The sequence below is a fragment of the Podarcis bocagei genome (assembly GCF_964188305.1).
Source record: "Podarcis bocagei genome assembly, chromosome: 14".
NCBI classification, from domain to species: domain Eukaryota; kingdom Metazoa; phylum Chordata; class Lepidosauria; order Squamata; family Lacertidae; genus Podarcis; species Podarcis bocagei.
The window spans coordinates 11088934-11115581 of NC_138139.1; the positions used below are offsets into that span (position 1 = coordinate 11088934).

At 41.7% G+C, this 26648-nt stretch overlaps 1 protein-coding gene across 5 annotated transcripts in view; it reads left to right on the top strand.

The window, feature by feature from the left end:
- MYO5A (myosin VA) overlaps positions 1-26648 on the top strand; it is a 128142-nt gene that overhangs the window by 8259 nt on the left and 93235 nt on the right. The window contains exons 1-3 of one of the 5 annotated variants that reach the window (XM_081169969.1): positions 1792-2107; positions 20017-20127; positions 20566-20737. In XM_081169969.1, the coding sequence (XP_081026095.1) occupies positions 2024-2107; positions 20017-20127; positions 20566-20737 (367 nt within the window). In that variant the 5' untranslated portion in view covers positions 1792-2023. Of the gene's footprint in view, positions 1-1791; positions 2108-20016; positions 20128-20565; positions 20738-26648 lie in introns of those variants that run through there. The other 4 variants (XM_081169971.1, XM_081169972.1, XM_081169973.1 and 1 more) reach the window with 4 other exon arrangements.

Genomic DNA, 26648 nt, shown 5'->3' on the forward strand with positions numbered 1-26648 from the left:
CCAATCGGAAGCTGCACCTTGGAAGTCAAACGTTTTGGAAGTCAAATGGACTTCTGGAACGGATTCCGCTCGACTTCCAAGGTATGTCTGTATAGGGAAGTTTTTAATGTTTGATGATGTTGGAGGAAGCTATTTTTAGTCTTGGTTCAGACCTGGTTTGGGGACATCATCAACCTTGATCACCCTGATAGATGCTTTGCTTCAGGAGAGGGTTGGGTGGAGTATTACCGGTACCTTGTTGCTCTTGATCTTTCAGTGGTTTTCAATTCCATGGACCATGGCTTCCTTCTGGGCAACCTCCAAGAATTGGGAATTGGTGGCACTATATTTATTGCAGTTCCACTCCCTATTTACAGTGCTGTGTTCAGATAATAGCTTTGTGGAATTATGTATCTGCCCCTGGCAGTTTTGCTGTGGGGTTTCACAGGGTACTATTTTGACCCCAATGTTGTTTGATATCTAGCTGAAGCAACTGGGAGCACCCATGAGGAGACTGGGGGCACTGCACTATCAGTATGCAGCTATTGCCCAGATTTGCTTCTCTGTTAAATCTGAATCAGGAGAAGCTGTGGTTATTTGAACTGGTGTCTGGATGCAGTGGTGGGCTGGATGAGAGCCAAAAAATGCCCCCCGATCCTGAATCCTGGTAAGATGGAAACTCTGGGCAAGCACTTCTGAGGTTTGGAACTTTGGGAAATTCTGGATGAGGCTGTACTCCCTCTGAAGGAACGGGTATGTAGCTTGGGGGTGCTCCTATATTTACCTTTGCTACTATGCATAAAGACCCTGATGTTGGGAAAGATGAAGGGCACAAGGAGAAGGGTACGACAGAGGACGAGATGGTTGGACAGTGTTCTCAAAGCTGCCAGCATGAATTTGACTAAACTGCGGGAGGCAGTGGAAGACAGAAGTGCCTGGCGTGCTCTGGTCCATGGGGTCACGAAGAGTCGTACACCACTAAACGACTAAACAACAACAACACTATGCATAAGCTGGTTTTGTCAGGGTATGGGAGCTGTTCCATGCTAATGCCCCTATCTACCTGAGGATACATGTGTATTGTTTACCGTATCAACAATTTTGGATATGAATCTGATATGCAAATGTGCATCAGAATGCACATTGCAGTTTCGGTGCTGCCCTTTTGCGCTGTGTTATTTTACAGTGGGATGTGCATTCTATGGGATGTGCATTCTGTGAAGCATCCTCATCTATGCCCTGGCACAGCTAGTAATCTTTTAACCATTTTGACCATTTTATAGGCGTGAATATAGATTTCCGGAATGATAGTCTTGTTGATTGCAATAGTGACTTAGTAGTCCTTTTGCAGAATTTGGGGTTGTTGTTGTTTTTTGCATATAATGGATGTAAGCAGGAGGTTAGAGAGGCAGGCCTGAGTGTGGGAGAGGTTGACAGGGGCTGGAAATAAAGAGTAAGAGAAACGGGGGAGGGCGATCATGAAGCCTTCACTTTTTTTTAAGCATCAGATTTTACTTCATGGTGCAGATTATGGAATATGAACATCCCTGTGAGCTTCCCTGACTGTTAAATTATAATTTTAATGGAGAAAGTAATTGGGAGCCCATCATTTGATAAGATGTAAGAGCACTTAAAGCTCTCTGCTTAATGTAAATGGATAGAGGAACTTTTTTTTAATTGTTGTAAAAGTAATGTTTGAAGGAATGTTTATGAATATCACCATTTGATGACTATCACAAGACAGTTGGGTTTTATCATTCTCCCAAGTGGCATGGAAAGAAAACACTCTCGCTCTTTGTGCTGCAAAGGAAGTCAAATTGCTCTGACAATGAAGGAATTCAGTGATCTGACATGGCTGTCAAACGTTGCCCTTTACAGGGGCGTTATGGTTGGTTTTTCTGTTGCTTTGAAAGTGGATAATATCAGTCTTGCAGACGAGCTGGGAGACGCCTGCTAGTCAGTCTGAACTGTGTGGCTGATCAGTTTGCCCACTCTCAGAAATACGTCTTTCTGCGTGGAGGACATATTGCTTGTGAAGGCGAAAATGCTTGCTGCTCAGATTACCAGGAGTTTGCACCACCAGAGATACTGGAAAAGTGTTGATGATTTGGACTATATGTATGTTAAAGTAAGTTTATCTTCTCTTCTCACACATACCTCAGCTGTGAATCTAGCACCATTATCTCTGCTTGCTAACTTCTTGCTACTTCATCTAACATGGCCGCAATCCTATGTCCAGTTACACAAGAAACTTACTGGCTTCAATTGTAATTGGATGCAAGATTGCATATAAATATACATTTTACACATATTGTGGGCAAGCCATAGGGCATATGGTTTAGTTGTGTAAACAAGGTTAATCAGACTATGTTAGGATAAGTTTTATAGAGTGAAACTGACTTTGGTATGTGTACTTTCTTCTTGTCGCTATACTATGTTTGGAATTGTCATGGCTTTTGAGGGAGGTTTCTCTACCGTACGTTGTCAGTGTACTAATACTAAAACAAGTGATAAAATAAGCTTTTCAGCTTTGGAATGCTGATTTGCGTTCTAATTATTTGCTTTTGGATAGTTCTATAACATAATACTTTGTAGGAAGGGAAACTTATCCAAGTATATGTTGATCAGCTAAGCTTTGAGAAAACTGAAGAGCAAGTAAAAACAATTTGTTAGGTATTTTTCTATTTAAGCATACCTGAAGAGAGATTTAAGCTGCAGTCCTGTCCACATATACTTAGGCAGTGGTTCTCAAAGGGTGGGGCAGGAGAGGATGGAAAGTGTGGTGGGAAGATTCAAAAACAACATTATATTTTGGGAATGATTCATGCGGCTGTGTTGTTTTATACTTTCTGCATGTCCCATGATCATATTATAGTTGTGTTCATGTTGTAAATTGAGCACTGCTAGGAGTTGTTTCTTTTTGTTTCCCCATGTATTTCTTCCCAACAAAAAATTTGGTGTGGCACAAAAAAGTTGTTATTCTGAAAGTGTGGTCCAGAGAAAAGAGTTTGAAAAGCACTGTACTTGGGTGTAAACCCGATACAACACCTAGTCAGCAAACTTTTTCAGCAGGGGGCTGGTCCACTGTCCCTCAGACCTTGTGGTGGGCCGGACTATATTTTGAAAAAAATAATGAACGAATTCCTACGCCCCACAAATAACAAATAAAAATGCATTTTAAATAAAAGGACACGTTCTACTCATGTAAAAACACGCTGATTCCCGGACCATCTGCAGGCTGGATTTAGAAGGCGATTGGGCTGGATCCGGCCCCCGGGCCTTAGTTTGCCTACCCATGACCTAAGCTTTTCTTCTGAGTAAGTATTTGTAGGATTGGACTATAAGTCTCTCTGGCTTTTGAGTTGATGTTTCTCACTCACCCCCATTATCTGCTATATTCTCTCAGCCTTGCAATATTTTGGAGGCTACAAACTGATTAGGTTATTGAATCTCCTGTGAATCTGCTTACTAACAGCTGAACTGAACTGAAAAAGAAGGTTCTCCAGAATGTGGTAGAACTTCCTGGTTAGACAACAAAGCAAACAAGTTATATTCCTCAGAGGTTTCTTCTCAGGGTGTGCCTGACTAAGAACACGGAGAGAAAGTAATGGTTTTAAAACGAAGAAAAAATGCTTGTAGCTTCTGGGCAAGGACTCCTGTTTCCTTAAGAGTTTTTCCCAAGTCTGCTAATGAGCTATTTAAAAGAGAGGTTCTCTGGGACTTCAAGTAGCAAAATGAATGTTTCAAAAACAAAAACGACTATCTACTTTTGAGTTCTGCTTGATACAACTGGGCATTTTGAAACATGATACACTTATTTGATTTAGTTTATTTAAATATTTGGCTCTGCTTTTAGGCCTCCAGAAACCACCCCCCCAATAATTTTTCATTGTTTTTCATTTAAATACAATAACAACATATAACGACAGTAACTTGTCCAGTGGTACATTCTTAAGTGTAATGTGCCATAGATGATCTGTGAGATTACAGTGGTGCCTCGCAAGACGAAATTAATTCGTTCCGCGAGTTTTGTCGTCTTGCGATTTTTTTCGTCTTGCGAAGCACGGTGTCGGAAAAGTTTTGGAAAAGCTTCAAAAATCACCAAAGTCTTCAAAAACCTCTTAAAAGGCTACCACACCGCGTGCTATGAGTTGCTCCTCGAAGTCAAGTCACAACTGTATTAATGGTTTTAAGAAAAAGGAAACAAACTTGCAAGACGTTTCTGTCTTGTGAAGCAAGCCCATAGGGAAAATCGTCTTGTGAAGCAACTCAAAAAACCAAAAACCCTTTCGTCTAGCGAGTTTTCCGTCTTGCGAGGCATTCGTCTTGCGAGGTACCACTGTATGTTGATTATATTCTAAAACAGGATGAATGGCATCTACCTTTAAAGTAACCCTAATGGGATTGCTCCAAGAGCTGTCTAGCTCAGGAAAAGCCGGGGATAAGGATTTATTCTGTAATTTGAGTATGGCTGGACACACTTCAACCAGGTCAAACTTTCTGGTAGATGCCAGATATAAGAATCAAAAGTGTAATACTTGTCCATTTCCAGGTTATGATCAAGCTGTGGTTTTTTCCTGACGTATATCTTATTTCCCATGTTGGGAAAAGCAATATGAGAGATTAGTCTCAAATGAGTGGTTTCAGTTCTGTTTAATGTCTTTTGACCTTTATATCTGTGATAATTAATTTTACCATCAGCTCTGTTTCCAGATGTCTTGATGGGCTCTGTTCTTTTTGAGAAGGCACAAATAACCTAAGCATATAATGTAAATAAATGCTACAAATACTGGTATATTTTCATAATTGCATTATATGATGTATTGGAATGTATTGGAATTCTTGAAATTGAGAGCTACCATTGTGTATAGTCAAATCTTCTATATCCAGACACCTCGAGGGTGTATGTGGTTTATATAGCACGTTGTCAGGAAAAAGAGGAGAGATCTTAAGAATTGAACGGAACAGAGAAACTGTTTATCTAGCAGTTGTATAGAGAAGGCTAATTAAACATCTGGTCAGGAAGAGAGATGTGCAGTGTATTCGGCTTTGATCTCTTTGGAGTACCAGAGACTGGAACAGTTTATGCATCATGAGATTCAAGTATTTGCATTTTGTCCCATGTATCAAAGACTGCTTCTGGAGACTTACATTCCCAAAGAATTAGATATTATGAAATGATATTGCTGGATTGTTCTTAACTAGAGGTGTCGTTCACTCCCCCCCCCTTAGTCTCTTTTTCTTTGGGCCCAGTAATAACTTCAGTGAACACGGGAACAGATAATAGTCAGAATTTGCTGCTTTGCCGCTCTTGAATGAAGATATTGTTCCTTCTTTTGTTACATGATTTCCTCAAAAACATTACTTCTGTATTAAATATATTACTATTTACTGAAAGAAGACATTTGGGAGCAAGATGGGTAAAACATTTTTTATCTCCCTTTTCAGTTGAAAAAGTACCTTCAAAGTACCTTACAAATATTGCTGATAAGCTGCGAAACACAAAATGAAAAGGGAGGGAGGACGGTAAAAGCAGACTTGGACACTAAGTCTTAGTTACAAGATTCATGTAAAAACAAGCTGGAATTGAACAACTTGGAGAGCCAAAAGTTGCTGGTCTCTTAACAGAACTGTTGTGTGGCAGTATGGTGTAATGTAATGAAGATTGTGTGTGCAAATAAAGTATCCTGAAATAGATGTCAGATTCTTCTGACTTTTCTTTTAATGAGACAATAAAATCATCTTTGCACACTACAAAACTATTTGTAGTGCCTCTCATTCTTTGTTGCAGCCAAGAGGGTTAGTGTGGCATTCATCTGTTACAAGGCAGTGTTAAGTCTGTAAAAAGGTGTTTTAGCAAGGTGTGGCTTCCCCAATCCTCTAAATCAGGCGTTTCCAACAGTTAGAACATGATCTAGTGGTAGATCACGGGGTGTTTCTGGTAGATCTTTGGCACCTCAGTTATGGGGGGAACTGTGGCTTCCTAAAAAAGCTCAAGAACTTTGGTCTATCCAACGACAATGGATAGATCACTGCCATTTTTTAATTGCTGTGAGTAGATCGCAGTCTATTGGGAGTTGGACGTCGCTGCTTTGAATGTATTAGGTACATTGAATAATCATTGCTGATTTCTATCCTTGCACTTTCTTCAGTAGAAAGTAAGCCAGGGGAAACGAGAGATAGATGCCAGGTAATAAATAAACGGGCTCAGGGGATTGGTCAAGAGTATAATTTGCTCATTGTAATAGTTGCAGTAGAGCCCTTCCATTAAGGCATGTCTTCCTTTTGTGCATACATTTTATGCTGTAAATTGAAGAGTTTCGATTTGGCCCCTTGGATACTTTATAGAAAGGCAGGATATAAATCTTGATAATAAGCACACACATGTGCGCTGCTTTGATCCAAGGCAATACTGTACTGTATTCAACTGCTGCTAATGCAGTGACCACGGAAGGTAGAAGGGATTTACGTTAAACTGAGATAAATGGAAGGAAGCAACACAAACTGTGTTTAAAAACAAAAACAAAACCTCAGCTGAGCTACGAGCGCATAAATGTATATGGTATGTAATGTATGCTTGATGGCCTTTTGCAGTGGAGAGTTCTGTTTTAATGGCAGCTCTGTAAATACTGACTTCTCTCTGTTGACTTTTTGGCCAATGCATTCTTGGGAAACTAGTTTCAAGTTGCAACCATAAATCATTGCTCCAATTTCTTACCATGAGTCTCCTTTAACTGTTTATGTTTTCCTATTGTGCCTATTACATCACAATGTGCCTATTACTAGTGCTCCAAAGTACTTGAGTTCAGTGCTCCTAGAAAAGTGTGTACAGTATATAGTATTGCAGTCCAGCAGCAGGGTGACTTTTTCAGGGTCTTCTTTCTGTTTTTCCTGTAAAAAGGTTAAGCTATCATAGCATTACATTGATGTTTCATTAAGCTACAAACACCAATATAAAAGAAGCTTCCTTTTTGTAATTAGGAAACTAGTAATAACAAACAACTGCATTCATGATAGTCTAGCCTTTGCTCATATGTGGAATACCTTTAAACATCTTATTGGGTCACTGCCTTTTTCAGCATAGGTCAGTTGAATTTCAAGTGGAATGTGATCCTCATGAGCCTATTTATATGGGGATTCTTGGCATTTTTTAACTGTTTGGTACTTTAAAAATCAGTAGTAAATGTGAGTAACTAAACTTGGTTGGTTCGGTTAACTTGAAGACTTTTAAGCATAAGAAAAGCCCTACAGAATCAGACCAAATGTCCATCTTGCCAATTCTGCTTCCAACAGTGGCTTGCTGAATGCTTCTGGGAACCTCACCAGCAGGGATGAAGGCAACATCCCTTCTCTGTTGTTTCTTCCCCAGCTCCTGGAATTCAAAAGTAGACTTTCTCTGCGTATGGTATTTCCCTATTGCTGTCATAAGGAATAGCAGTTGATAGAGTTATAATTCATGGATATAATCTCCATTTAAAGTCATCTGTGGCACCATCACAAACTTGTGGCTGTCAGATTCTGTAAGTAAGTTGCTATATATAGTATGAGAAAGTCCTTTTATTTGTTTTTACCGAATTTGCTACCCATCAGTTTCACTGTACTTTTTCATATTCTTGTCTTATATGAAAGGGAGGGAAATTGTCTCTCCGCACTGTGAAACTTCTTAATATTTTTAACATTACACAAAACCAATGGGAGGTGTCAGCCAGAGAATTGGAGCACAATGCCTCCAGTATGTGGACACACCCAGCTCTATTTCTTCATACCATCTGAATCAAGAAAGTGCAAGTGCTGAAACAGTGCCTGGAGGCAGTGATGAGCTGGATGAGGGACAATAAACTAAAGGTGAATCTTTATAAGCCTGAGACTTGTTCTTGGGCTTGCAAATTAGGCAAACAGCCCATTCTGATGGGGTAGCACTTCTTAGAAAAGAAAAGTTCTCAGAGTGCTCATGGGCCACTGTGGCTAGGAGTGCCTCTGCTCCCCTGGTTCACCAATTATGGCTCCAGTTGGCTGCAGTTGTCCATGCTTCCATGAGCTCCCAATTTAACTGATGTAATACATTTTATGGCAGTGTTCGAAGTTCCCCAGGCGCTAATGACATGGATCCAATTGCAACTGTATGGAGATTTCTGGGTGCCAGGTTGGTACCCACAGTTTAAAAACCTCTGCCTTAGTCCTTAGTTAATACCATTTCCACTTCCGCTGTGTGTGTGTCTCTTTCTTGCATACTGGGACAAGTCAATTGTTGTAAGAACAAGCTACAGTCAAGCAACGTAGTCGAGATCATTGAATTGCAGTGTTGGAAGGTACCCTGAGGGTGATCCAGTCCAACCCTCTGGCAAATATATAATTCTGTTGCAGCAACAGTAACCTAGGTTTAAGCTGTCATCTGGCATGTGGCTTATATAAGTTTCTAACACGGCTCTATGTGGGGCTTCCCTTGAAGATGAGTTGGCACAGAATGCTTCTCCTTGGTTGTTGTGTAAGGCATTGATATGGACGCACGTTGCACAGATTCTGAAAGCACTATATTGGCTGCCACTGAACATCAAGCCCAATTCTGGGTCCTGGTAGTAGCATACAGGGGAAGCCTGACTTGTGCTGCCTTCAATGAATGTGATCTAGACAGATCACTTTATGAAACAGGGCCTTCTCAGACTGTTCTGCAAATTATATGAGTTCAGATAGCAATTCAAGTTGCTCCAACCAGTCGTTGGAGCATAATAACAGTGACATCATCTGTATTTGTACTTGCATTTCTTTAATTAAATTTAAGTGCATGGACTGCACTTTTACTTTGCTTTTAGTTATATACCTTTTTGTTAGCAGACCGGGCTTGTGAGAGGTAAGGGGAAATATAATCGATAAAATTGATTATATCGATATAATCGATAATGATAATGCTTTGTATTTTGATTCATTTGCCTAAGCTGCATGCTGTGCTATGATCTAGCAAAGAGAGCAAATTTTTAGTCTTCAGGCATTCACCTTGACGTCTCTGTTGATAGCAGAATCTGCCAAACTCTCACTGTTCATCAGTTTTCTTTCAGAAGGTGGCACTGGTGAAATAGATGAAATGTGTGTAGTTTAGTCATGGACAGGAAAACTAGTAAGGGAGTGTTACGGAGATTGCTTTCTTAAGTATGGAGGAGCATCAAAAATATTATTCTCCACCTGCAGTCTGAAGTGATACAGTAAATTCAAGAACAGGCTAGTTAGAATCTTCTCTCTGCTGTGCTACAGGAAAGTGTTACAAAGCAATGTTAGCATTCTCTCTTTTTGCCTCCCTCCCTCCCTCCCTTTCTCACACTCCAGAACTTGTACAGGCACTGTAATCTTCCTTTCTGTTGCCTTCTTCTTGCAAATGTAAGGAAACTATTGGTTTCTGAATAATACAGCTTGAGGCTCTGGTGTCTTCATTTTGTTAAGGTGCACTAGCCAATGCACCAGTGTTGACACAAACTTGTCAAGGCAAAGGGTAAGTAAACCTTTCCAAAATGCCTGGTGCTATTTTTGTTGTGGTCAGAAAAGCTCTTTTTTGTGTTTCTGTTAGGGGCAATGCTTCACTACACTGTATTCTCACACTTCTTTGATTGCATTAAAAGAAATTCTCTTCCTGGCTGGGAAGAAGCATCATTATATTGTCGCAGGTGGCAGCTGCTGCTCTCTGGTGTTTCTTTTTGTGTCATTGTTTCTGTTGTGGAAAGCAACATTGGGCCATATACAGCTGAGTCCTGCACAGCGCAGACCCACTGAAAATTAATGGCCCTAAGTTAGTTGTGTTCATTTAATTTCAGTGGGTCTACATTTGATACAACCCACATAATCCAGAAACTGTATGAAAAGCTGTGCTGGGGCTCTGTCTCCAATGACTAGAAAGAAATGTGCTGTGGCATTCTGGGTGTTCAGCAGTCTCTGCCCTTTCAGCATGCAAAAAGCATCCTGGGCTCTGAGCTTGCACTGGATGGAGCAATAGCTAGTGGAGAGAAAGCCTGGCGAACTAGTGGTTAGACTGCTAAAGGAGGACTGGGAAGACATGGATTCAACCCCCAGCTTAGCCATGAAACTCACCGGGGGGCTTTGAGTCATCATTTCTTAGCCTATAACTAACCTTCCAGGGTGGTTGTTGGCGGGTGTTTGTGTGTGAGTGCTGAGAACTATGTATGCCAACTCAGTGGCCTTGGAGGAAGAGTGGGATGAACTGGTAAATAATGGGCAGTTGAGAAAGGGGCCTGGTACTTTCATGACCACCTCTGAATGGGTGAAAGCTGTAGCTGTGGCATTATTTATTTATTTATTTATTTATCCAGCCATCCACCCATTCATTCATTTACAAACAACATTTACCGTATTTTTCGCTCCATAAGACGCACTTTCCCCCTCCTAAAAAGTAAGGGGAAATGTGTGTGCATCTTATGGAGCGAATGCAGGGGGGAGGCAGGCAGGAAAAGCCCCCAAGAGCCGCACACAAGCTCCGCGCGGCTCTTGCGGGCTTTTCCCCAGGAGGGAGAAGGGACTGACGCAGCCAGTCAGTCCCTTCTCCCTCCTCATAGAAAAGCCCGCAGGAGCCACGTGTTCCTTAAAGGGTGCGCGGCTCCTGTGGGCTTTTGTGGGAGGTGGGGGAATTGCCATGGCCGCGCGCAGCCTCTCCCGGCCTGAGAGGCTGTGCGCGGCTAAAGAAGCCAAGACAGTGAGCGGGATCCATCCCGCTGGCTGTCTTGGCTTCTGCCATAGCCGTGCGCAGCCTCTCCCGCTCGCTGTCTTGGCTTCTCTTCCGGCTGGGAGAGGCTGCGCGTGGCTATGGCACAAGCCAAGACAGCCAGCGGGATGGATCTCACTCACTGTCTTGGCTTCTTTGCTCTTTGGGGTTGGGGGGGGATAATATTTTTTCCCTTGATTTCCCCCTCTAAAAACTAGGTGCGCCTTATGGTCCTGTGCGCCTTATGGAGCGAAAAATACGGTATATGCCACCCCAAAACCTAAAAGCAATGGGCCGGGCAGGGGGGAACCATAGAACCAGCAACAGGAGGGCATAGCAAAACTCTCAGGACGCACCAAAAATTTCCCAGCTCTTGAAAGATCAAAAATAGGCAAATTATTTAAAAACCTAGGGAGAACTGCCCCCTTTATTTTAGTTCCAGAAAGAGCACTGTAGCTTCTGAGAGTGGTAGAGATGTGTGAGTGTTAAGTCAGTCTTACAAATAGTACTTTGACATGCTGCATTGCTAAGTCTTGGAGCATGTAACAGTTTCACTTCCTCTCCCAGAGAATTTAAAAAAGCAAAAAATAAAAAAGAAGCCAGCCGCTAAGAAAAGGGATGTGCTAATCATGCTAAATAGCTGAAATGTTTTACATTATAGAAAGTGCCTCAGGACTGTGACCTGTGAGAGGAATTGAAAAGCACGTGGTAAATTTTGGCAGCTCAGTGTTTGAATTTCACCATTGCTTTTTAGAACCCCAATTTCCTGCACATATGAATGTAGCAACCACCACCAAATCAGGAAGACTTGAGTAAAATGCAGGGAATTCATGTCTTGTGATAATATTCAAGCATGCACTCACCTGTTCTCCAAAATGATGCTTGTCAGAGGAGGATTGCACCATATGCTATTTCAGGACTTACAGATTGACTCCAAAATCACCTCCCTTAAAGAATGTGTACATATTTGGCATAGTTTGTGCGCTGTGCTAAACCATGGTTTGTTTGTGTCTAAACTCAACCCTGCAGACCAATCATTGCTTGTTTTCTGGCAACAAACAATGGTTTGCCGTTGGCTTAAGAATCATCCCTTATTTTAACTATAAAGGTAAAGGGACCCCTGACCATTAGGTCCAGTCGTGACCGACTCTGGGGTTGCGGTGCTCATCTCGCTTTATTGGCCGAGGAAGCCGGCGTACAGCTTCTGGGTCATGTGGCCAGCATGACTAAGCCGCTTCTGGCGAACCAGAGCAGCGCACAGAAACGCCGTTTACCTTCCCGCTGGAGCGGTACCTATTTATCTACTTGCACTATGACGTGCTTTCGAACTGCTAGGTTGGCAGGAGCAGGGACCGAGCAACGGGAGCTCACCACGTCGCGGGGATTCAAACTGCCAACCTTCTGATCAGCAAGTCCTAGGCTCTGTGGTTTAACCCACAGCAATGTTAATGTCCAAACTCAACAGCTATGCTTAACTATGGTTTCTTTGACTACTCCACCTCAGACTCTTGCTAAGCTACCAAAGTATGAGGCAAAATACCTGGAAAACAAACAAAGCTTTGGAGAAACAAGCTGTGTCTTTTTCTTCATTGATGAAAAGAGTCTTCCTTTGATGGAGGAAGACCAGGGTCATCTCATGATGTTTTGCCAACTGAGGCAAAGGGCAAGACAGTCCCCTCTTCATTCCTCATTTCCCCCATAAGATTTTATTAAAGCTTTTTTCATAATACAATAAGATTAAAAAACCTAAATAAAAACAAAAGCAGAGAAAGCTCTTAACACTTGTCTCAGAAAGTGGTGGACCCTCCCATCTCTCACCTGGGAGCTTTCCTTTCTTTTCCCAGTCTCTCACTCTGGGAGGTCATCTCAGCATCCATCCATCCATCCATCCATCCATCCATCCATCCATCCATCGCCTCCATGTGTGTGTGATCCTTGGACCCAATATACAGAAGCCTACTATATTGGCAGCTGAATCTTACTTCAGTACTGCTGATGGGATAGTATCGTGTGTGTGTGTGTGTGTGTGTGTGTGTGTGTGTGAGAGAGAGAGAGAGAGAGAGAGAGCGAGAGCGAGAGAGCTGATACTGCTACACTCCAGCACCTGCCACCTGAGGCAATTGCTCACTCCCTAACAGTAGGTCCAACCCTGATGAAGACATTGGAGAAAGGGCATCTTTTTAGATTCCATGCATTGAGAACAATAATCCATTCTGCCATTACTTCCTTGGTAAAAAGATTAGTGTATAACCTGGCACTGGCACGTCGTGTGTGTGTGTGTGTGTGTGTGTGTGTGTGTGTGTGTCTGTGGTAGTCTAGATCTTTGTTTTGTAGCTGAGGTTCAGTTACTTTCTGAAGAATAGATTTGCCCGTGTTATTTGGATATCTATACTGTTATGTATGCTGCTGTCTTCATTTCATATGCTCAAATATTTGTACATCACTGAAAGAAACTGAGTAAGCGTTATTGAGGAGTCTGTTCTTTGGTTACTCCTTGCTTGAGTTTAAAATGACAAAATGCTACTGTGAAAGGTACTTGTATAATTCCTGTGCATATTGATTGGAGCTGAGACGTTCCCAGGGCATTGTTTCCTAGGTGTACATTTTTTTGTTTTCCTTTTGTTGGTTTTCAGAACTTTTTTAAAAATTGAAACTTGGTTTCAAGCATTCACAATCACAAGTAACAAGAGGAATGAACTTATTAACAATTTAACAGTAGTTTCCATATCTATACATCCAATTTAAATAAAACACCCAACAAATAGAAAATAAAGAAATACACATCCTAGGTGTTTGTTTTGAGAATTCCTGATGAAAAGCCAGCTTATTTCTAGTCATCACTGATGTTGTCAAGAGGTGAATGCCTCCAGTACATCTTGTGATGTGAATGTTTTGGTAGTTAATATGGTCTGATGATTTGTTCATGTGATCTCAGATGGTATCATGAAGTACAAGAGGAATCTTGCCCTAGTTCATGGTGTCTGCTCTTTCTGTGAGATAGAATTCCATCTATGCCTCATTCTGCCTCTCCACTATTTTTTTTTTATTATGTTGTATGCAAAAGAGTTGGGAAAATGTACTTGTTAATTGTTCTGCATAAATCTTGTCAAGTGTGTCTATGAGTGTCGCAAGGAGAAGCAGCAGAATTATTATAAAATTATTATTATTATTATTATTAGCCACTTCAAGTCAAAGTGACTTAAACAAACATTAAATAAGCACTGGTGCCTGGAGATAGGTAATGATGGTGCCAGGCAAGCCTCCCTGGGGAGAACATTCTACAAGCAAGGCACCACCACTGAAAATGCCTGTTCTTGTGTTGCCAACCTCTGGACCTCCTGTTGAGCGGGCACATGAAGAAGGGCCTCAAATGATGATTGCAGGGTACAGGTTGGTTCATATAGGGAGAGGCAGTCCTTGAGGTGTTGCAATAATATAATGGATGCTATTTAGCAGTATCTTGGAAAAACCCAATTCATTTGTGTTTAATTTGTGGAAAACGTTCCGGCTTTGGGATTTCTTTGCAAAGATATCTCACGCCTTCCCAGTATTCAGCCACTGAAACAGTCTCAAGTGAATCCTTGTGCTGACACTGTGTGTTATTTATCCTTTGCTAAAAAGAACCCCAACAATCCATCACCCTTGATCTGAGACCAGTGTATTATATTCATGGATGGTAGGGTTGGGGTTTTTTTTTTGGTAGCAGCTGCTGCTTTCTTCTCTATTCTAGACCAGCTTTAAGCCGTGCAGAACATCTGTGCTACTTTCCAGCTGCCATAGAATGTTTCCAAGAGTTCTCTCTTAGGTCTGGGTTTCAATAGCATATACCCTGATGTGGAACTGCTAGGACAGTGTCACAGATCTGTAGCAGGGCATTACTACCCTGCTAAGCTTATATAATAAATACTACAGATTGCATGTTTGATATGAGTCGGTGTTCTGATGCTTCAGAATACAGCTGGCTGTAATTCAGAATAAATGAGAGCAACATAATGTACAGCTTGGCCACCTCATGCAGCTTTATTATTAAAACAATACTCTTTTCTGCTTTCTTAAGCAAGGATTGAAGTGTTATCTGTACTGTTGGTAAAACTACCGATGATCAAGCATGCATGTTTAAAACTACCATTTTCTGGTTGTGGTAGCAGGATCTTAATATCCTTTTAACTATCTCACGTGGAAGGCTCAGCTGGCTCTGGCAGTCTGGTTTCTATGGTGATCTGCAATCTGGTTTCCCCTTCTCTCTGTTGTTGCAAGGAGATACTGTTTTGGTTTCCCAAGCAGAGATTCGAAAGGTGCTCCTTATGATATTGTGGCACGGCCTTATATATGAATGATAAATGATACCCAGCTCCTGTTTTTATTTTTAAAAAGCATTCATACCCTGCCCTTCACCTGAAAAGGCTCTCAAAACAGCTTACAAAAATCAGTACAAATACGGTCTGTGACCTCAGGCTTACATTCTTAAAAATACATGACACATAAGGAAAAAGGATTGGGAAAGAAAGTTCTTAAAGTTACAGTTGTTATACTGCAGATATACAGTTTAGTTGGTGCAGATTCTGGCTGTCTAAATGAACAGCCCCTTGCTGATTTCACTGGTCTGAAAATATCAGACTGGGCGGCTTACAGTACATATAAAAACACTTTAAAAACTTCCTGATACTGGGCTGCTGTCAGATGTCTTCTAAAAGTTGTGTTGTTCTTTATCTGCTTGAGATCTGAGTAGAGAGAGTATTCAACAAGCATTTCTGTGGAGTGTGTACTGCAGTGGTGCCTTTTCCCCAGTTTCCCCAGGGCCGGCCCATCCATGAACCAGCTGAGTCGGCCACCTCAGGCGGCAGGATCCACAGGGGCAGCAGTTCCCAATGTAGATCCACTAATCAGAATGCCAAAGCAGCAAAAATGTGTGCTCAGCTTCAAGCAGCTTCCATAGGAAAGGCACCAATATTAGTTTATTTTGCACAGAAATGTGGAACTTGCAGCTCTCCATATATAGTTCAACCAAACCTCCCACCATTGCTGACTATTGGCCATACTAGCTGGGGCTAATGGGAGTTGGAATCTAACAACTGGAGGGTCACAAATTCCCAGTCTCTGGATTAGCAGGTGCTGGTAGGCATGGTGACCTAAGTCTATATTTGGGTTTAAGATTGGGATGGGGGAGCTGTGGTTTGAGAATAAACATCACAACTATTGGTGCTTCTGAGGCACATTTTTCTTCTTCCACTTCATTTTTCTTCTTGTCTCCATTGTGGAGGGCAGCTACAGAGTCTTGTGCTTGTCAGGCTGTGAAACAGTGAATCTGGAGTTCACCGAAGCTCCCTATTGTACTTGCATGAGAATACAGTAGACCCTCAACTTATGCACGTTTAACTTGTGCACATTCAGCTTCATCTGAAGATCACAGGATGATGGTTTGCCACAAAGAATACAAAATGAGAACACGGAATGCATACAAAACAAACCATTATCCCCCCTCCTCAAACACATTTAAAGGCCCATATTCTATTGTATTGTTGCGGTGTGGTGCATGGCTTTAAGTTAGATGCTTTAAGTTCTGCTATGGAACACAATGGGTTTTTTATGAATACAGAAAAAGAAAACAAATGCTTGCTCTGTATTCAATGACAAGTAGTTCCTGGTTTTGTCTGCCATAAGCTTGTCCATTAAATCACGTGCACCCACTTTAGAAGTGGTTCCAGGAGTCATAAAGCTTCATAATTGTGGAGGAACTGTCTCTAGGTTATAGGTCCAGTTGTTCTTTTTTCTCTTTAGTGTGGTTAGCATTTATTTGACCCCCTTCCAGGATTACCCAGTGCATCTACAGGCATTTCATAAGACTTCAACATCTGCTGTGCTATGTTTGAAGAACAGAAACTTTCCCTCCCAGTGCTTCATAGATATAACAGAACCCTTTTGCAATACTCGTATTCACACCAAGGATCACTTATCCTCTTTGGTTAGGGAACTGAAACCACCCTTTCGCCAATGATTTTCGATAACTCTGGTTTCAGCCAAAAAAGGCTTCCCACAGTGGCTTTCAAAGGTTAGTGCTGAAAGGAAAGACACAGTAAAAAAAGGAAAAGGAGGAGGAAGAAGGAAAATTTGGACACTCGTTCTTAGTTGCAGAGTTCTTATAACAAACAGCTGGGGTGGAAAAAGTTAAAGGTGAGGGGAAGCCCAAAGTTGCTTGTTTCTTGGTAGAGCCAATGGAGTGCTGCAGCCTGATGGAATGGCTGCTTCCAGATGGCTTCTAAGATTCATAAAGTGTTGGCTGCATAGTTTCAGGCATAGCTGCCTGCATAAAGGCCCAGAATGCCACTTCCTTTTTAGTGTAGTTTTGCAAGAGCTCTTCCAACTGAATTGCCTGCTTCATTTCTGTATTGTCTAATCACGTTTCTTAAACTGAGGGGTACTTCCTCCCTCACACCCAGGTATGTGCCAGCCTCTCCTCTACTTCCAGACTCAAGTGCAAAGGCACACAGTGGTTGCTCACTGCAGGTCCATTCATGGGCAAGACCAGCCTGTTTGGCAGAGCACCCTAGGGGTGTAGCAGGAGCTGCCACCTTACTTCAGGAAACTGGCCATTGTACAACCAAGTATGCTTTGTCAGGAGTGCAGGGCTGGCTCAAGACATTTTGGTACCTGGGGTTGCCCCCGTCCCCGCCAGGGAAGAAGGGGCGAGGGAAGATCTACATCAGGAACAAGAGAAAGAGGAAGAAAGATCAACATTGGGATCTTCTGCCCTGGTGGATCCTGCTGCCTGAGGCGGTCGCCTCATCTTGCCTCATGGATGGGTGGCCCTACAGGAATAGGTTTATATCCTATTACTTTTGCTGCTTTTTTTACTAGTTGAATCTATAAAAAAGTGACTGGAGGTTCCAGAAAGTAGAATACATTAGAATGGCAGAGCCTCCAATATTTCACAGAAGAAAATCAGAGCTATACGTGTGAAAGGTACATTCCTGAATCCACATCAACTCCTATACAGCATTGCATTTAGTCTTCAATAGCCTGTCATCCACTGATTTTAAAGCCAATATGGCATTTGTTTCTTTTGGTTAAAGATATATTGGAAAATCATAAGTGTCTGATAGTACGCTACCGCAGGTCAAAATATTTGCAGTAAGTGAAATGAAAAACTCTTCTGCATACTGCACTGATGTCACAGCACATGGATTTATATGTGTGTGTTAACTACAAACAGTATGCTCTGTCCCCACTCAGTAATGTAAGCTCTAGATTCCCTCATGGTGATAGAATGAGCTGATTCCTAAAGAATGGCAATTATAGCAATTCACATTAAAACAGTTTTAGCAAGGCAAAAATAGGGGCCATCATTTCTCAGAGACAGGTAACAAAAAATTGGTACAGTGGTACCTCGGGTTAAGTACTTAATTCGTTCCGGAGGTCCATACTTAACCTGAAACTGTTCTTAACCTGAAGCACCACTTTAGCTAATGGGGCCTCCTGCTGCCGCTGCGCCACCAGAGCCCTATTTCTGTTCTCATCCTGAAGCAAAGTACTTAACCTGAAGCACTATTTCTGGGTTAGCGGAGTCTGTAACCTGAAACGTATGTAACCTGAAGCGTATGTAACCCGATGTACCACTGTACTGTCCCTGGTAGACGGGGACAGATGGAGTATATGGAAAGGCAGCCTTGCCACTTGAGAGTTTGTGAAATACGAGTGTTATCAAAATATTTGAATAGTCAAATTAGACCTCTAGTCTGCCATCTATATTTTCCACAAAATTTTAAAGAAATGTTGGACTCATTCTGATGCAGTGGCAAGCTACGGTTTGCTGCTCCATGACTGAGCCCTGTACTCGTATGCTTAGTCCTCCCCTCCTCCTTCACATGCTCACATCCCCTCCTGATTTAGTGGCACAGCTGTTTGTTACAGCCAAATCATTTAGTGCAAAGCTGAGTTTGTCTGTAACCAGGACCTCAGAGCACAGTTTGTAATGATTTTTGGTGACGTTTGAGGTTAGGAAGAGAGGGTGCAACTTTTAAATGAATGCTTTTAGTGCAACGTGTGAATTTATAACTGTTGTTTGTGTGGATGCATGTGACAACAATGGTGCATTTTGTGGAGGGATGGGCACAGTTTGGATTCTGATTTCAGGACCAGAATGTCTTTGACTGAATGTGCTGTGTGAGAAAACTTATATATGTGGGCGGGGAAAATAAATCTTTAGGAGTATGTCTGCTCTTTCCACAAGGAGTTTCCAGTTAGACCACTATATAATCTTTCTTCAAAAGAAAGTGGCTATTGCACTTCTAGATTAGAATCTTCAAACAAAAAACCTGATGGATGATCTACAGTCCTTGCCTTGAAGTCCTTTTGGTGGAGTCCATAGCGTCAGTACTTGGAGGCATATTCTGCAGTAAAACCTAGGGTTCATTGGAGTGAAATTATAACAAAAATTCCCAAGCACTTATTAATTTCCTAACAATCTGTATAGGCTACATCTTTTAATAAAGTTAAGTCAGTGCACGGAAGTCGTAGTTATTAAGTTAGCATTAATAAACAATTCCAGAAATTCTTCTCAAGTGGTGGTGGTAATAATTCCTGCCTGTCTTTGCCTTGAAGCGTTCAATACATACCTGTGGGCATTGCATAATTTCCCTTGAGTTCCCTTGAGACACTTCCTAGATACCATGTTTAGGATTGCATCCTTGATTTCAAATAAGTCCATAGGATTAACTGGGGATAAAATTCAGTTCATTGGATTATTACAATATAGTGTTCTCATTGAATTCAGCTGAAGACAATCATGTTTGCTGTAAATATTTCCCCCCATAACAAGGCTGAAAATTTTAAAAAGGTAATGGCTCCCAGTACGTTTCCGAAAACAATTCAAAGTGTTGGTGCTGACCTTTAAAGCCATAAACAGCCTCATCCCAGGAGCATCTCCACTCCCATTGTTCTGCCCGGACACTGAGGTCCAGCGCCGAGGGCCTTCTGGCGGTTCCCTCGCTGTGAGCAGTGAGATTGCACTGAACCAGACAGAGGGCCTTCTTGGCAGTGGCGCCTGCCCTGTGGAATGCCCTCCCAGTAGATGTCAAGGCAATAAACAACTATTTTACTTTTAAAAGACAACTGAAGGTGCCCCTGTTTAGGGAAGTTTTTAATGTCTGTTGCTGTATTGTTTTTAATATTCGGTTGGAAGCCACCCAGAGTGGCTGGGGAAACCTATCCAGATAGGCGGGGTATAAATAATAAATTATGATTATTAAATATTATTATATAATGTTAGTGTGTGTGTATTATTTCAATACAAATTGCTTAGAAAATACAGCTGATCCTTTCTTAATTTTGTTTTGCAGTATGCAAGGATTTGGATACCTGATCCAGAAGTAGTCTGGAAATCAGCAGAACTTGTAAAAGATTATAAATCAGGAGACAAAGTCCTTCATCTTCGTGTTGAGGATGGCAAGGTAATGTTAACTCTTTTCATGTTTTTTTAAAAAAATTGCTAACATTTGCTGCAAAAGGTCTTGTTTATTTGTAGTACAGGTGGCAACTATTTTGCGCAGGGGTTCCATTCCCAGCCCCCGTGTACGTCGTCAGAGTGCGCTGTCCCGTAAGCTCTGCCCCACCCCCATTCTGCCTCTGCTCTGCCATCTTCTGGATTCAAAAGGACCTGCATGGCGGTGATTGCACATCAATTAGACATGCCTGAAATTGTTGCTGCCTGTATTTATATTTTGCCTATTAGCCCAAGTGCTCAAGGTGGCTTACAGTGCATTGTAAATAAAATTGGCAGTTATGTATGTGTACTCAACTATATCCATATACGTTTCTTTTAAAAAATGTATAGTGATGTGTCTGATCATTTTGGATGCATGTAATATATGCTCTTATTTAATTTCCAGGAACTTCAGTATAGCCTTGATGCTAAGTCCAAGGAGCTACCACCCCTGCGAAACCCTGACATACTTGTGGGTGAAAATGATCTGACAGCCCTCAGCTATCTCCATGAACCTGCTGTTCTTCATAACCTGAAAGTTCGGTTTATAGATTCCAAGCTCATATATACATATTGTGGTAAGCACAAAAGCAGACTTCCTTATGTGGCTGGGCACGTCAGATAGCTATGGGTATATTAAGTTATATGTTGCATTTAGGGCCTGTTGGTTTGTTTTTGGTTTCTTTTTCAGAAATTTGTATAAATCCTTTCTATTTATAAATAAAACCCTATGTAATAAAATTAAACCATAACATCCTGAAACTCATAAAATAGTAGAATGCTATAACAGTACAAGACTAAAACAGCAGCACAAAGTTTAAACTGTTCTGCTTGTTTTTAAACAGATATAGAATAAATAATAAGTCAAACTTCAGAAATTACCGATTTGTCACTGAAAATGTTAATCATAGATGCAGTAATCCTTGTATGGGTTCCTTAACTGGAAACTGTCTTTCTGAAATATAGGCTAAAAAACCTTAACAAATGTTTGTTTCCATTGGCTATAGGTAACAATTCCTTTTTTGCAGAAGAGACTCTGCTATTTAAATGTAAACATGTAAAATCAGATTATATGTCAACTGCAAAACAAAAAAAATAAGGTCTTTTGGAATCCCATAGAAGATTCTCTTTTTAAAAAAGTAATGTATTTAATTTTGAAAACCACTGTGGTATGTAAGCTTTGGGGATGATTCCAATGTTGGCAGAACATGGTAATGGGAAAACATCATCTCTGCATGCTCAGGATTTAATGTGGCTGTGCAAATGTTTGGCTGCACAGCAGCTTACAAAGCTGTGACACTGATGCAGATTCTTAGTACAGTCTAGCCAATTTACATGGGAAACAAATTTCACCACAACCATGTGGATTTTGAGCAGCAGTCAAGCTGTGTAAATAATGTTTGAAGTGGCCATACTTGGAACTGAATTCTCTTGAAATCTATTTTATTTGCATTCTATAAGTGTAGGATGCAATTCTTCCTTGGTGATGATTAGCACATAGTTGTGTTGGTTTTGCTCCATATAGCCTGACTTTCTTGTGTTCTGCCTTTGACTGTAGTAGCATCTGTAAATCAATGTAGCAAATGATATATCTTGGCCAGAAGCCCCTCCATAAAGCCAAATGTAGCAGGGGCTATTGCATTAAAATACTTAATTTAAACAAATATTATGCTACCACACATTGGCATCTACTTTTATAATACAATGGTATTTTTGTTTTGATTTTGTTTGAAATCTCTTTCATGTTGTTCTGTAAAAACTGTCACAAGTGACACACTCCGGATTACAAAAATATATTTTTGGCATCAGTTTTTTTAAATGCTTGGAGTGCCGTATTTTTCGCTCTATAACACGCACCTGACCATAACACGCACATCGTTTTTAGAAGAGGAAAACAAGGGGAAAAAATTCTGAATGAAACAGTGGATGTATCATTTTTGTGCCTCATGCTGTGGCCACAGACATGTGATCTGATGGTGAATTTGGGCTGACCCAATGCAAAAATCCTGAGAATCCCTGTGAATCCATGCTTTGAAACCACGTTTTTGCACCATTGCAGCCCCAGGCAACAGTGGGTGCATGATTTTTTTGGTACAGGCTGTAGCCATGGACATGCTATGTGATCTGATGGTGAATTTGGGGTGACCCAATGCAAAGATCCTGAGGATCCATGTGGATCCATGCTTTGTAACCACGTTTTTGCACCATTGCAGCCCCAGGCAACAGTGGGTGCGTGATTTTTTTGGTGCAGGCTGTAGCCATGGACATGCTATGTGATCTGATGGTGAACTTGGGGTGACCCAATGCAAAGATCCTGAGGATCCATGTGGATCCGTGCTTTGTAACTACGTTTTAAGTGGGGAGGGAAGGAAAAATGCAGAAGGGACAAGGAGCACGAGAGGGGTGTGCAGAGAAGCAGCTGGCTAAGAATGCAGGAGAGGGGTTTAAGGGGAGGGAGGAAAGGAAGGCAAAAGTCCCCCCACCCACCCAAGACAGCTGGCGCTCTCTCTCTCTCTCTCTCTCTCTCTCTCTCTCTCTCTCTCTCTCCCACCTGCATGTTTTCCGGCTGCCTGTGAGTCCCTAAAATGCTTCCCTGGACACAGCAGCACCGGAGCACGGAGAGGAATTAGAAGGAAGGACGCGATCCTTTCCTTTCCCCTCTGCCTGCCTGGAGGGGAGGGGATTTCCCTGCTCTTTGTTCCGTTTGAGCAAAAAGCAACCAAAACAGAAGAGGGTGGGTAGTAAGACCCTGAGGCAGAATGCAGGAAAGCAACAGCTTCCTCTCTTCAGGCACGCGATCGGATTTTTGCCTGATTTTTGCCCCTGCACTCGGGCCAATCGGCTTCAGGGACCACACATTCGCTCAATAACACGCACAGACATTTCCCCTTACTTTTTAGGAGAAAAAATCTGCGTGTTATAGAGAGAAAAGTATGGTATTTCTTTTGCAATCAGTAGAATTAGAGTGTTTTTAAACCACTGAAAGCTCTCATTTTTGGAATTCAGGTGCATATCCTAGTTGGTCATATAAAACGTCATTGACCAGTTGGTTTTTAATACTGGTAGAGAAGACATGATCTTATCTATGTTGACACAGCACTGAGCATATCTTGACTAGCAGGGCAAAATGTTAAACTCCTGATCTGCCATAGTAGAACAAAATAAACATAGACTTTTATGTGTTCTTAGGGATTTTATTCCAGAGATATTTCATTAGGCAAAAATATTAATAGTACAGTTACATATGTGCATACTTGGAAGTTAGTCCCATTGAGTTGAATGTGGCTAACAACCAAGTAATAGAGCAATCCGGAGTATCAGCATGTCACACTCTGAAGGGGTAATCCAAAAGAATGGGAACCTTTGGTTCCTCCTATGTTGTTGGACTATAGCTCTACTTAACCTTGATGGGATTGGGCATGCTGCTTGGGGCTGATGCGGATTGGAGTACAACATCTGTGGGCCACAAACTCCCCATCCCTGGGGATTATTGGAAAAACCAAGAGTTTATTAAAACTGTTCGTTTTTCTTCAAGGCCTGAAATACATTTACCCTTCTATTCTTTAAGCTATCCTTTGCAGGGAGAATGTTTTAGCTCTCTACCTTCTGAAATTAAAAAGAGAAAGTTTTTAAAATGGGTTTTCAGTTTTAAGTGAATCTAGCCCGTTATATTTATAATTAGTTAGCAAGAACATTCTAACAACTGATAGAATTGAAAACTGTTTATTGAGTTGTTCATAAACCTACTTCAGTATATGTGTTCATTTTCACTAGAGCATTTCAAGAGGCCCTGGAGATACTTATTCCCTCTAACCTTTTGCATCTCTGCCTCAGAGCTGCAATCCTAATGATGTTGTTTTTTTGAGAAAGGTGGAAGGCACCTGTTCACTGGGGATGCTTCACATGGAGTGGAAAAACAAACACTATTTTCTTCCCTGGTGAACGGTGCCACTGCTTGCATGTTAGCACACCTGATTTGGCTCCTGGCATTCTCCTTTCAAATCATTTATTTATAGATGATTGCATACCCTCCAACATTCCTAAGGGGGAAAAAATCAGGATGGTACTGCGTTGCTACATGAGTCAGGTGGCTTGAGTGGGAGCCACTTCCTACCAAGGCTGGAGAAAGACGTTGGAAAGAGGGAGCACAATAAACATATTTTGGGGCACAGATGTGAGTCCACTCCTTCCTCTCCGGGCCTTTGATTTACCCCAGTATTGCAAGGGGAGCCTATCTCAAATCCCTTCCCGGCACCTGGATGAGTCAGAGCTCTAAGTCCCTCTTACAATGCCTGGGCTGTTCATTCCAAGTGTGGATTCCTCATGAGACTGTTCCCCCTACCATAACCCCCTGAGGTGGGAATTCCTTCAGAAGCACCTTTTGTCGTTTAGTCATTTAGTCGTGTCTGACTCTTCGTGACCCCATGGACCAGAGCACGCCAGGCACTCCTGTCTTCCACTGCCTCCCACAGCTTGGTCAAACTCATGTTCATAGCTTCAAGAACACTGTCCAACCATCTCGTCCTCTGTCGTCCCCTTCTCCTTGTGCCCTCCATCTTTCCCAACATCAGGGTCTTTTCCAGGGAGTCTTCTCTTCTCATGAGGTGGCCAAAGTATTGGAGCCTCAGCTTCAGGATCTGACCTTGCAGTGAGCACTCAGGACTAATTTCCTTAAGAATGGATAGGTTTGATCTTCTTGTAGTCTGTGGGACTCTCAAGAGTCTCCTCCAGCACCATAATTCAAAAGCATCAATTCTTTGGCGATCAGCCTTCTTTATGGTCCAGCTCTCACTTCCATACATCACTACTGGGAAAACCATAGCTTTCACTATGCGGACCTTTGTTGGCAAGGTGATGTCTCTGCTTTTTAAGATGCTTTCTAGGTTTGTCATTGCTTTTCTCCCAAGAAGCAGGCATCTTTTAATTTCATGACTTCTGTCACCATCTGCAGTGATCAGGGAGCCCAAGAAAGTAAAATCTCTCACTGCATTTCTTCCCCTTCTATTTGCCAGGAGGTGATGGGACCAGTGGCCGTGATCTTAGTTTTTTTGATGTTGAGCTTCAAACCATATTTTGCACTCTACTCTTTCACCCTCATTAAAAGGTTCTTTAATTCCTCCTCACTTTCTGCCATCAAGGTTGTGTCATCTGCATATCTGGGGTTGTTGATATTTCTTCTGGCAATCTTAATTCCCGGCTTGGGATTCATTCAGCCCAGCCTTTCGCACGATGAATTCTGCATATAAGTTAAATAAACAGGGAGACAATATACAGCCTTGTCGTACTCCTTTCCCAATTTTGAACCAATCAGTTGTTCCATATCCAGTTCTAACAGTTTTTATTTTGTGTTTCCCCAGAGTGGCTGGGGAAACCCAGCCAGATGGGCGGGGTATAAATAATAACATTATTAGGATTGATTATTATTCTGTGGCTGTTCTGGCAGAATCAGGACTGTGGAACGGTATGTAATTGCAGTCTATAACAAGGCGGCGTATCCTGTGAAATTCTGCAAAGCTCCACAGATGCATGGCACAGAGCATTTGTTACTTTAGAAACTAATATGACTGACTGTCATTAAACACTAAATTTTATTATATATTATTTAGCATTATATATAATTGATTATAATTTAGCCTTTAATGGCATGTAAGTGGCATATAAGTATATATAAAAATTTGCTTGTACCCACTGCACTGTTTCCCTGCAGATGCAATGATGAACAAATGGCAGGCCTCACAAGCCTGGAAGGACAATATGTCTTGAAATGCTCATCTAGATATGGTGTGAGCGTAATGGCAGAGAACCAATTATCTGTAGGTGGTGTTCATAGTTACTCCTGTAGAAAACAATGCCAAAATAAATTTGCCAATAACTGCATACAATGAGTTTCCAACTATGGGTGACTGTAAGTCACATCTGCAAAATGTGGTATGGGGCTGGGTATAGGGAAGAGCCTTAGTTGGTCTCTCTACTAACTATCTGCTGTTGGAGAGCTTCTCCCCACACCTAATTTTGGTGTTCCTTGGACCACATGAAAGATCATGTGGAGGCAGCTATTTGAGGAAACAATATAGGAAGAAAGAAAACTGTGGAAAGGTTATAAGGCATTGCAGTCAGTTAAGTGAATAAACAGCATTTGAAAAAGGTAGCTGGATCTCTAAAGCAGAGCAGGGGTCAGCAAACCTTTTCAGCAGGGAGCTGGTCCACTGTCCCTAAGACCTTGTGGGGGGCCAGACTATATTTTGAAAAAAATAATGAATGAATTCCTATGCCTCACAAATAACCCAGAGATGCATTTTAAATAAAAGGGCACATTCTACTAATGTAAAAACACGCTGATTTCCGGACTGTTTGTGGGCCGGATTTAGAAGGCAATTGGGCCGGATCTGGCCCCCGGGCCTTAGTTTGTCTACCCGTAGCTTAGAGCCTGTGGTTTGCTACACTCACTACATTTAGTCACATGTAGCCAAACTCTGGCTGGTGAGAGTT